The sequence below is a fragment of the Juglans microcarpa x Juglans regia genome, chromosome 8S (assembly GCF_004785595.1).
Source record: "Juglans microcarpa x Juglans regia isolate MS1-56 chromosome 8S, Jm3101_v1.0, whole genome shotgun sequence".
Lineage (NCBI taxonomy): Eukaryota > Viridiplantae > Streptophyta > Magnoliopsida > Fagales > Juglandaceae > Juglans > Juglans microcarpa x Juglans regia.
The window spans coordinates 17,218,934-17,231,337 of NC_054609.1; the positions used below are offsets into that span (position 1 = coordinate 17,218,934).

Below are 12,404 nucleotides of genomic sequence, written 5' to 3' on the forward strand. Positions count from 1 at the left end.
GTTGATACGTTGGAGTCGGTTTGGCATGTTATTAAATTCTGGATACGTTGGAGTCGGTTTGACATGTTATTAAATTCTGGATCCGTTGTGTTATGCAAGTGTCTATAAAATCTTTGAAACTCCCTAAACAGAATGTTGTTATTTTAAAGAGGTTGAACATTCCGATTTTAACTCCTAAAGCTAATAAGGTTACTCTGGTGAAGTGAATTCGACTTCAGCATGATTGAGTGAAGCTTAATACAGATGGTAGTAGTTTGAATAATCCAAGTTCAGCTGGTGCTGGGGGTTTATTCGAGATGCTAGTGGTAAGTTGCGTGTGGCTTACACTGTGTTCTTAGGCTAGGGCTCTAATAATTTTTGTCAAAATGAGAAGTTTACTGGAAGGAGTTAGGAGCTACTGTTGACTTGGCTTTTATTGGGTTCATATTGAGACAGACTCTCAACTTCTAGTCAACTGGGTTATAAGGGATATTTGTAATATTTGGTATCTTAAAGATTTTTGGGATGAGATCCAAGCTTGCTTTCTTTGCATAGACTATAAAATTACTCATATCTATCGTAAAAGTAATGTTGTAGTTGATTTTCTTACTAAGCAATATGTTGTAGGTTTAAAAGGGAATGAAATGATGATATGGATATTTTATTTAGTTAGTTAAGAGGTTTTCTTCTCATGAACATAATTGATTTTCTTTATTTAAGATTATCAAAGTGAGATACTTGGTTTTTACTTTTTATCTCTTTGTTATTTTTTTATATGTGTGATTTCTTGCAGGTTGATTTCTTAGAGTTGTTCTTTCTATTTGGTTTTCTTAGTTTGTGGTTGAGTTTTTTGATTTTTAATACATGAGTTTTGGTCTTTATGATTATTTGTAATCCTCAGGTGTCTGATTGTAACTATAATTTTCTTCTATTAAAAATGAGGATTATAAATAAAATTAGAATATCGTCATCTTCTTAAAAAAAAAATAATAAGTAAAATAAAAAATAGAATTAGAGAATAAATCCAAAAGCATCCAAAGAAGAGAACCGCATGGTCCACCACCACCACCTCAATTCGGGAGCGCAGGTGCCAGACTTCCCCAGGGCCCAAAGCCTACACAGGAAGAGCCGAAGAGAGAGGGAAAAACTAACACAAACCCCGAAGCTGCGCCTTTCCCTGCAGCAACCGATCACGTCCGTCCTCAGGTGCTCCTTCCTCCTCCCCTTTATATCTATTTTGTTTTATTTCATTTTTATTTTGGTTATTTTTTTCAATTTTTGACCATATTCCTACACTTCCACCAAACCCGATGACAAAATTTGCTCACAAACAGAATGTCAGATCTTGGGTTCCCTCGATTTTTCCGAAGGAAGTACCTTTACATTAGAAACTGTTGTGGAAATTGAATTCCTACTTTGGAAATGCCCTCGAATGTGTTATGGGATTGGGGTTTAGAGTAGGAAAAGGAAATGGGAATCTATAGGATTTGGATTTCGCAATCTTCGGATCCGCGCTATGAATGCCTGATTCGTGGTCTAAGAGGCAGGCCGGCACGACTTTTTGGCTGATTCTGTAACTTAGGTATTGTCGTATTTGGAGAGAAATAAGAAAATTGAACGAGTTTTTGCGTTTTTTGGTTTCTCGGAAAATGTAGGTAGAGTGGGAAGAAAATTTTGGAATTCTGAGTATTAGGTTTTTCTTATTGTTCAGGCCTTCAGGTCACAGGACAACAAAAATACCGTCGCTTGCCCGAGCCTTATACTAGGTAAGTTTTGTACATTATACTTATAAAACATTCTTAAATTTAATTTTTTTATATGGGGCTACAGAATTTTCTTGGCAAAGATGGTGCAGTAAAAAATTAGCATTTTCATTTTTTTTGTTGAGGAATGAGGTTTTATTGGCGGGGTTTCTCAGGTATGGTGGATACTTCTTTCTGAGACCTACTTGTAGGTTTTAGTGGTTGAAAATGGCAGAACCAAACTCAGTCGATGGCATTCTGGAATTTCTACAAAGAAATCGGTTCACAAGAGCTGAGGCAGCTTTGCGCAGTGAGCTGAACAATCGTTCAGATTTGAACGGTTTCCCTCAGAAGCTTATGATTGGAGACAAAGGTAAGGACTTGGGAAATGCATTAGAGAAGGAGAATGGGGACAAAATATTAGTGGAAAATCAAGGTTCAGGGCCTCGGGATAGCCGTAGTGTTTCACACGAATTAATTGTGAAAGAGATAGAGTGTGGGACTGGTAGAAATGGGTCTGACATCAAATGGAACAATGCTGCTGCTCCTGGTGACCGGAATAAAAATAATGAATTGGTTGGGACGAGTGACAAGAGCTTCACTTTCTTGAAAGGGTCGGACGATACAGTGATTGATCTGTATTCGTTAAAGTTCAATCTTAGTAATGGTCCTGGTGGAGCTTATCAGAATGATGATGGTAGCAGCACTAATAGTAACTATTTGGAGCTTCAGAGATTGGGACAACCAAGGTACCCTACAAGTGAAGTTCCCGATGCTGTTGGTAAAGCCTGTCTCAAGTCTGGAGAAGAGATTAATTTGTCTGCTGAAAAGAGAACTTCATGGCTTGGAAGTACCAGTAAAGCAAATCTGGAACCCAAGTATGAGAGAAGCCAAGCAAGTGAGCCTAAAGAACTTGATCAGAAACTTAAGACTAGTAGCACATATTTCAAAGAAAACTTTTCAGATAATCCATGGTCTAGAAGTGAGGAGCGCACAAACTCATCTTCTGATATGTGGACAGATTGTTCTGTCAAGACTGTTTTTCCATTCGCCAAGGGGGATATGTCAACCAGTTATGATAATGCTGCAGGTTCTGTCAAAAAAGAAGGGAAGAAAAAGTCAGAAATGATTGATTTTAGGGCAGCAATCAAGGAACAAGTGGATAAGGTGGGAAGAACCTTGTTCTTAGGTAATTCACAAGGAGGATCCGAGCATAATACTAGCAGTTTGAGTTTTCCCTTTCCATCCGAGAATCAGAAGGAAGAATTACCTAGGTTGCCACCTGTTAAACTGAAATCAGAAGACAAGTCCGTGAATGCTAATTGGGAGGAAAAGTTTGAGAGAGAAGGATCTGGTGCAAAACTCTCCAGTGCTGATAACACTCTCCTTATAGGGTCATACCTGGATGTTCCTATCGGACAAGAAATTAACTCTGCAGGTTAGCTCATATGATGGATATGATCAGATTATTTCTTTGCTTACAATAGTTTTCTCTTTTGTCTGCAAACAAACCTGTTTGTTGATTATTTGGGTTTCTTGCGTGTACTTGTACTCTCATTCTCTCTTTTGTTTTTGTTTTTGTTTTTTTGTTTTGTTTTGTTTTTTTTTTCTTTTACATCTCATTCGAAAAATCGAGGGAAGTACCTTTATGTTGTAGATGCTTCAAGCCAGTGAACCTTTTATATGAAGCTCAAACAATAAACTGTAACACACTTGAAAGTTGAAACTCATGACAACTTGTGCAAAGCTGCTTATACTTAGCAATATACTAAAAAATGGCATACATAAAAATATACAAACATTGGAATCGTATTACAAAATACATTGATGGAACACCTTCTTTTTAACGTTTGGGCAAGTAAGAACACCTTTATTTAACAAACTGGAAATCTGAAACTATTATTATTATAATTATTATTTTTATTTTTATTTTTATTTTTGATAGATTCCATGCTGGTGTCTTCTATTTAATGAATTTTTTTTCCCTTTTGGTTGGTCAATTGCACACACACCTGAGTGGGTCTTGAATCCTCAACTGCTATTTAAGCTGTAACTTGGCCCTGCATGTGTTTTTTTTGAGTAAGAAACTTCAATGAAAAGAGAAAAGAATGCCAAGTGTGTACTTTGGAATATGTTTCTGAGCATTGCCACTTTTTGTGTTACCATTGATCTGAAATATGTCTTTTCCTTGCTAGTTGAAACCACATACCAGAACACTAATCACTGTGTTGGTGGGTTAGTCACCTTCGAAATACGTATCCCCCCCCTTCTCTTATTGCATATTCTTGTGTTTGTGTATATGTTGCGTTACTGGAGTTGTTACAGGAGTCTAGCTTGTGATCTTTGCACATGTTCATTTTTTGACTTTATAATTCTTGATTCATCAACTTCTGAACCTTGTGAAAGGACATTATTATTTCTACTTTATATATATGACATCATGTCTTAAAATTTATGTAAATTGTTTAAATCTATTGAAGCTTATGCCATCGGTCTGGCCATTTGGATTGCAGTTTAGAATTCAAGTTATGATACGTTCAAAGTATAGAATTCAACTTAAGTGCCTCTGTGTGCATCTGTTATTTATCACATTGCTGCTCAAAATCATTTAGCTAATATTTTGGAATGGTTTTTTGAAATTCCACAATGTGGGGGATACACTTTTTATGGCTGGTGAAATCTTGGAATCTCATATGTTGTTGGCTGTTTTGTTTAAGCAAGCATGCTCGATTACTTAGCTCTGAGAGCTGGTCGAATTTATCTGGAGCAGGTCCCAATTTCTGGGTTCAACAAGTTCTTTTCAGTCACTCTTTTGTTGATCCTTTTTTTACCTTTTCTGTTTTTTTTAATTGAATTCTTGCTGAGAAATAAGGAATTCTCAATGCCTGGCTTATGATTGAATGCACAGCTGGAAAAAGAATCCCGGGAGGTAGTTGGCTATCTGTAAGTCAGGGAATTGCAGAGGATACATCTGATCTGGTTTCTGGTTTTGCTACCGTTGGTGATGGATTAAGTGAATCTGTTGACTATCCAAATGAGTATTGGGACTCTGATGAATATGATGACGACGATGATGTTGGATATATGAGACAACCTATCGAGGATGAGGCTTGGTTTCTGGCTCATGAAATTGATTACCCAAGTGACAATGAAAAGTGCACAGGGCATGGCAGTGTCCCAGATCGGCAGGATAGAGCTCCAACCAAAGATGAGGATGATGATCAATCTTTTGCTGAGGAGGATTCTTACTTCTCTGGTGAGCAGTACTTTCAAGCAAAAAATGCTGTACCGGTTACAGCTGCAGATGATCCTTTGGGGCTGTCAACAACTGACATATATGGAAGGACTGACGATAATGATTTAATTGCTCAATATGATGGACAGTTGATGGATGAAGAAGAACTGAATCTGATGCGCACAGAACCTGTCTGGAAGGGCTTTGTGACTCAGACAAATGAACTCATCATGTTAGGGGATGGGAAAGTTCTGAATGAGAGTGGGAGGTTGCAAATAGATGATATTTGTCTGGATGATGATCAACATGGTTCAGTCAGATCAATTGGTGTAGGTATCAACAGTGATGCTGCAGATATTGGCAGTGAAGTACGGGAAAGTTTGGTTGGAGGCAGTAGTGAAGGGGATCTAGAATACTTTCATGATCATGATGTTGGACTTGGTGGGTCTAGACATCCTCGTCACTTGGACAAGAAATATATTGATAGATCAAACAGAGAGAGAAAGAAAAGTAGCAATCATGAGGCCAACAAATATGTCATTGGGAGTGATAAAGGTGTAAGTATGCAGATGAAAAATCAGACTGATGGGGGATTTTCGTTCCCCCCACCACTGACAGATGGACAGTTGGAGCTGCCAGGCTCTAGTAAATCTTTATGGTCAAATAACTGCAATGCCATCACTAGTGATGAAACTGATGCCTGTCTTAATGCTTTGGTGGGGCCTGATGACATGCTTGCTTCATGGAGGCGGAGAAGTAGTGATTCTTCACCTGCCAAAAGTTCCCGGGATGAAAATAATGCTAATGCTGTGAGATCGTCTGATTCTACTCCCTCAACAGTCTCTAATTATGGTTATGATGAAAGAGAGCAGGCAAAGCGAGAAGAAGACAAAACAACTAGTGGCTTAAGGGAAGAAGATCCGGCAGCATCACTTGAAGATGAAGAGGCGGTAGCCGTGCAAGAGCAAGTACGACAGATAAAGGCTCAGGAGGAAGAATTTGAGACCTTTAACCTCAAGATAGTGCACAGGAAAAACAGGTATGTTTTTTCTTACATTCCCATCTTTCAGCTGGTTCTTTTTATTCAATGGGCTTGATATGCTGCCTTTATATCTACATTAAATGTAGAATATTATTTGTACTTTGGACACTGGTGTTAGTTTTTTTTCCCTTTTTTCGTTTCTAGATTTAGGTTAATAGCCTCTCTCTCTCTCTCTCTCTCTCTCTCTCCTCACTACCACAGCTACAATATTGACAATAATCCGTCCATACCAAAGATCCATGTCTGATTTATACCAGATAGTTCGAACCAGGATTCCAACTTCTTTCTGTATTAACTTAATCCCCTGCCCCCCTCCCCTCCCAAAAAAGTTGTCTTCTATATCACTAATAAAAAAACTAAAGCATGTGTAGCATATTTCTAGGATTGCATATTCGTGATAGTTACTGTGAATTAGTCGAGATAGAGAGACTTGAAAATGAGCTCTAGTTTATATGGGTTCTTTTTCCTCTGTGAGAATGGAATTGACTATTCGATGCGTGCCTAACACACCAAGAAAAAAAACCTCTCTTCATGAGTATTAATTATTATTATTATGCCCTCAATTCAACTTGAAAGTAGTTTTGGGTGGCTAAATTATATTTTGAAGACTTTATTAGCAAATTTACATAATAGATTTGGTGGTGTAACTTCATGTGTCTGCCACATATATTAAAACAATTTATAGAAATAAATACAGCAAAAAAATAGAAATACAAAAAACACAAAGGAAGAATTTAAAAAAATATAAAATTAAAATAATAAAACTAACAAAAATATAAACCCTATTAATATTTTGATAGGTACAATAGAAGTTTATTGGTACTCATTAAAAAAGTAGGTGTAGCCCACAAACACGAGATGTGCACAAGAGTAGGAGCTAGAAGTAGATACAAGAAAGTCAGGGAGACTGAGTCCATTAAAATCTACAGCTATTTCCCATAGAAATAAAGTGTTGAAAAAGAGACTTATAATTTCTGCCAGGGAGCGTTCCTGATCTTTAAAGTTCTTGTCATCCCTTTCCCTCCAAATACACCACATTAGGTATATGGGAACCATCTTCTACTCTGCTGTGATATGTTGGATTCCTTCCAAAAGATGAGCATTTGACACAAGTCCTTCTACCATGCAATCTTTCCTCAAGAGGGAGGATCTACCTTTTCTTGGAAGAATGCAAGGAAAAATATGGCACTGGTAAGGGTAACATCTTTTGTAGTTGGCAGTGTCAGGGAAGGTCTTAACGGTGGATAAGTCAAGGAAAATGAATGTTGTACTGATGGACTGGTGTTGTATGTGTAAACGGGTGGAGAAAGCGTGATCATCTGATATTTCACCATGAGGTGGCTTGGGATTTATGGCATCATATTTAGTACTTCTGGGATTAAATGGGTCATGTCTTTATGTTCAATTATCTTTATATGCATGATGGCGTACAATAGCTTGCACTCCAGTAGCCTTTTAGATTTCATGGAACTGTGTTCATTTTCTTCATCCTTACAATTGGGTGTTTTCTATTGTATTGTTCTTATGTACTTGGGTTGTGTCCTTATAATTTTACTTAATTTTTTTTTTCTTAAATAGTAGTTTTTTTAACTTTAGTTTTTTAAAATTTAGTTTTTATTTTTGTTTTAAGTTTTAAGTTTTATTCTTTATTTTTTAAAATAAAAAAGTAGGCTTTTTAAATTTGTAGTTATAGCGATTCTTGAATTGGTTACTGATAAAAAAAAGTTCGTATTTTTTTTAATTTGTAGTTTTTAGCTTCTGTATTATATTATGTTTTGTATTTTTTAAATTGCTTTGGGACTCTTGTGTTGTATTTCTTAATTATTTTTATTACTCATGGCAAGACATGTGGCTCAGGTCTCACTTGACGGAAAATGAGAATGGGGTCTCAATTGTTCAATGGTGGGAATGTTGAGTCTCAAATTTCCAAAATTGAAAATGGGGGGTTTCATTATCAAAAAGTCGAGAAGCACATATGTGTCATGTGACCATAAATTCCTATAACAATTGGTTCGCCGGTGCTATTATCTTTGTATCTCCTCAAATTCTTTGTTGTGTGTCCTTGGTGGAAAATTGTGTAAACTATTTTATAGTAATTGTTAGTCTTAGTTTGCAAGTTGTAAAAACAATTAGCTTAATTTTGCATATAACTTTTTCTATCAATTTGGTGCTTCTACTAACAGCATATGCTGAGAACTTGTTTTACCATCACTTAGACTGACTCACTGTTTTGTGCTGCCTAAGTAAGCAGGCCTTCCAGTTTATACGATTATCTAATTACATCTCTTGTTGCTCAGAACTGGCTTTGAAGAGGACAAGAATTTCCACGTTGTTCTAAATTCAGTCATAGCTGGGCGTTATCATGTTACTGAGTATCTTGGGTCAGCTGCGTTCAGTAAAGCTATACAGGCACACGACCTGCACACTGGTATGGATGTCTGTGTAAAAATTATAAAGAACAACAAGGATTTTTTTGATCAGAGCCTTGATGAGATAAAGCTTCTCAAGTATGTGAATAAGCACGATCCTGCTGACAAGTACCACATTCTTCGATTGTATGATTATTTCTATTATCGAGTAAGTGTAAATATGATTCGACTTGCTATTGGTTCTTGACATGTTATGGCTGCATGGTGCGTTACGGATTAAAGTTATTTGTTGAAACTTGAAAGGGAGATAGAGAGGGGCCTAATACAACTAATTTGAAGCAATGAAGAAGGATATGTTAATTTTTTTATCAGAAGGATATGTTAATTAGGAGACAACAGAGAGAGAGTATGATTTTAAATAGGATAGAATGGCAGTAACAAACTCATGTGGCTGACCCGGTCAGATCTTGAAGTCAACTTGATGAGGAGCCATAAAACTGTGCCCAGTTTAATTGGAAGTTGTATATAGGGTTACTATCAATTTTTGGTTACTTCTTTCACCTGTGTCCACAGCCAAAATTACTCTTACTGGATAGATTAGAAAATAGGAAACTTAAGTTGGTCATTCCCTCTCTTGAAGTTTTCTTTTTGTAAATCTTGGCTCATAATATCTCAATTCAATAGCCAAAAGTTTTCTGTTCCTGATGTGTATTTCTTAAGTCAACTTGGTAGAATGAAATCATTGTAGCCTTGAGAAGTTAGAGGGAAATTAGCTAATGATTTCTGAGTACCAACTTACCAGACATGAAGTTCAATGTTTTGTGATTCTGGTTGCCAACAGGAGGGATATTGATTTGAGTCTTTGAGATTATACAGGTTTTTAAATTCTCTTTCTATAACTAATACAAGGAGATAACATTCTGCAGATTGTTGCCCAAACATTTCTTATCAAAAACAAAAAAAAAAAAAAAAAAGATTGTTGCCCATTTTAGTGTGACTTTGTTTCTATCTATATCTCTTATGTCATCTACATCTCTCTCTGCTCTTCTGTCAAAAGCATGTAAGACATAAGGTGCTTAATAACTTTGTCAAATGGGGTTAAAGAATTGCATTTTTCATATTTGGTCATTTTTTGTTTTTGGCATTGTGCATATGATTTCTCAATTTATGCTATATTGATCGGTAGCTACCTTTCTCTTTATTTTGCAGGAACATTTGCTAATAGTATGTGAGCTTCTCAAGGCAAATTTATACGAGTTTCACAAATTTAATAGAGAAGCGGGAGGAGAGGTTTACTTCACGATGCCAAGATTGCAGGTTTTGTGGCATGTCTTTTTCTTCTTGGGAGCTCTAATTTCTTTTAATTAATTTGTGTTTTAGCCATGCTGGCATATATACTTATTTTGATTGGATTTTGCAGTCAATTACCATTCAGTGTCTTGAGGCACTTCAGTTTCTGCATGGCCTTGGCCTAATACACTGTGACTTGAAGCCTGAAAATATATTGGTGAAAAGTTACAGCAGATGTGAGGTGAAGGTCATTGATCTTGGGAGCAGTTGTTTTGAGACAGATCACCTCTGCTCCTATGTTCAATCCAGGTCCTATCGAGCCCCAGAAGTTATATTGGGACTTCCATATGATAAGAAGATAGATGTATGGTCACTTGGCTGCATCTTGGCAGAACTTTGTACTGGCAATGTAAGTTTGCACCCGAATATACACCCGAATATACATATAACACGTGTACCTCTGTTCTGTCTACGTATTTATTATGTCATTGCCATTTTTGTCTCCATAACAAGGAGTCTAAATTATATAAAAGCTACCTGGTAAATTGATTTTCTGCTGAATTGCTACTCTTTTTATGTTATTGTTCATGATGCATTAAGTTTACTGTCAAAGGCTGAGAACCATGGATATTTTCCTGTGTCTTGTTTTTTTACCCGCATCACTTGATATGCATTGATAATTTTTACCATCAATTTAACTGAGATCTTATTGTGGTTGTTATTTTTCCTTTTCTTCTTTTCCTTGATGTGGATGCTAATTGTTGAAATGAATTTTGCAATGATGTAGGTCCTCTTCCAAAATGATTCACCTGCAACATTGCTAGCTCGGGTGATTGGAATTATAGGTCCCATAGATCAAAGCATGCTCGCCAAAGGAAGGGATACGTACAAATATTTTAGCAAAAATCACATGCTTTATGAACGAAATCAGGTAAAAGTTTCAATTTAGGATCATTACCTCCCCCCGAGTCTTAATTATCCTTGCTTGTGCATTTGTGTTCGAACAGTGATTCGATTGATGATAAAGAAAGAGAATTCTTGGTTCAGTTCTCATTTTCAAATATCTATTACTTGCTGTGGGTCTTTTTATTTTTATTTGGTAAATATTCTCTCACACATTGCATGGAATTGAATGCGAGATCTCACCTTCCACCTTTTGTTTATAGGAGATACGATTTGGTACTTTGACCAAGTATAACATAATCCAGTGCATTTAGTGTATGTTTTCAGAAGGCTAATCTATGAACTCTGACACACGATACAGACATGGCCATATGTTAATTGTTGAAAATACAGGATATGAAATGAAAGATTCATGGATCACTTTTAGTGTAAATGACTAATAATAGAAGACGTAAAATGGATATAAAAACTAGTGTGTTCAACATTTATGTGTGTACGCACCTGTGAAATGAATAGGTACACAGGTAGCTAGGACAGTGAGTATGGAAAGTAGAGGAAATATGTCATTCAACAATGTCGTGAGATCTGGCCCAGCACATAGGAAAGAAAGTAGAGAATGCATTCTCTTCTCTTTGAAATTTTTTAACCCCATTATTTCAAGAGAACTTAGCACATTGCTGGGCTGGTGGATGAGATGGCCATATTGGTTACAAATTTATTGAAATAAATTTATACCTTGACATTCAATGTACTTGGTTTCTTGAAACTTAGTAATTATATGTTTCCAACCAATATCATAGTTCTGTTGATTTACTCTTTTGATTCTTTGCATCAATGTCAATTCATAGCAGGTAAATGCTAAATTATCAAAAAGAAAAATGGCGTGTATGCACTGAAAGAAATTAAAATTATGGTTCCTACTCTGAATATTGTATTTAATCCTTTTGGAACTTTAAATTAGATGATTTGTAAAATATTGTCGTTTTGCCATTCTTCAGGAAACAAACAGGTTGGAATACCTGATACCCAAAAAGACATCCTTAAGGCACCGATTGCCAATGGGGGACCAAGGCTTCATTGACTTTGTTGCTCATATACTAGAGATAAACCCAAAAAAGCGCCCTTCAGCTTCAGAGGCTTTGAAGCACCCATGGCTATCTTATCCATATGAACCCATATCATCCTGAACGGCTTAAAGATTCTGTCTGTGGGGATGACATGCTGTAGGTGCCCTCATGGTTGGTTTTGGGTGTCTTATTAAAGGGAAGGGAGCCACTTTCGATTTCTGGCTGAAAAGGATCGTTTATTTAAGGAGATCTTTTCGAAGACGCTGCACCTTACATCCCTGCACAATGCATTGAAAGGTGTGTTTGGTTTTGTTGGTGATACCAGTCTTTCCTTCCCTTTCCCAAGTTGTATTCCAATTAAACATTATCAAGAATGTTATTTTTGCACGTGTATTCTTAGGTGGGTGGGTGGGTTGGGGGAGAGAGAGAGAGAGAGAGAGAGAGAGAGGGGAGCGCGGGGTGTTTTCTGCCTTGCTTTGTTTGGACTGGTGGAAGAAGATTTAAAATCCTGTTGTACATGATGTGTGATAATTCTTTAGGTTATTTAGTAATATTTTTGTGAAATAGCTTCTCATCCAAATTTGATTGCTTCATAACACAATTTGCTGCATTATATTGGTTATGAAGTCAATCAACAGTGCGACAATGACTGCGGCTGGGAATCAGTACATTGCTTTTGCTCAGCAATCTTTCTTTTTTTGTTTAAATTGCTTTATTTCTCATTTTAGATAAGGATTAACAATTACAAAGAGGTTTCACGAAAGTAAACTTACAAAT

At 36.5% G+C, this 12,404-nt stretch overlaps 1 protein-coding gene across 3 annotated transcripts; it reads left to right on the forward strand.

Moving 5' to 3' along the window:
* The first annotated feature begins 1,026 nt into the window (after positions 1 to 1,026).
* LOC121244323 lies at positions 1,027 to 12,191 on the forward strand. 3 transcript variants are annotated; one of them, XM_041142336.1, is made up of 9 exons: positions 1,028 to 1,185; positions 1,691 to 1,745; positions 1,868 to 3,159; positions 4,630 to 5,995; positions 8,296 to 8,575; positions 9,577 to 9,684; positions 9,788 to 10,066; positions 10,445 to 10,588; positions 11,559 to 12,191. In XM_041142336.1, exons 3-9 carry the CDS (start codon positions 1,950 to 1,952, stop codon positions 11,745 to 11,747), a joined length of 3,576 nt encoding a protein of 1,191 aa, XP_040998270.1. In that variant the 5' UTR covers positions 1,028 to 1,185; positions 1,691 to 1,745; positions 1,868 to 1,949; the 3' UTR covers positions 11,748 to 12,191. The 3 variants fall into 3 exon arrangements, with proteins under 3 accessions (XP_040998272.1, XP_040998270.1, XP_040998271.1); XM_041142337.1 differs by having other exon boundaries at positions 1,898 to 3,159; XM_041142338.1 differs by lacking the exons at positions 10,445 to 10,588; positions 11,559 to 12,191 and having other exon boundaries at positions 1,027 to 1,185; positions 9,577 to 9,692; positions 9,788 to 10,045.
* Positions 12,192 to 12,404: the final 213 nt, after the last annotated feature.

What these genes read in the sequence shown, in the direction of transcription:
- LOC121244323 (XM_041142336.1), top strand. Translation starts at nt 1,950, where the DNA reads ATGGCAGAACCAAACTCAGTCGATGGCATTCTGGAATTTCTACAAAGA. An exon ending in ACAAGAAATTAACTCTGCAG is followed by an intron (nt 3,160 to 4,629) that starts GTTAGCTCATAT and finishes TTGAATGCACAG; the next exon opens with CTGGAAAAAGAATCCCGGGA. An exon ending in TGCTTTATGAACGAAATCAG is followed by an intron (nt 10,589 to 11,558) that starts GTAAAAGTTTCA and finishes GCCATTCTTCAG; the next exon opens with GAAACAAACAGGTTGGAATA.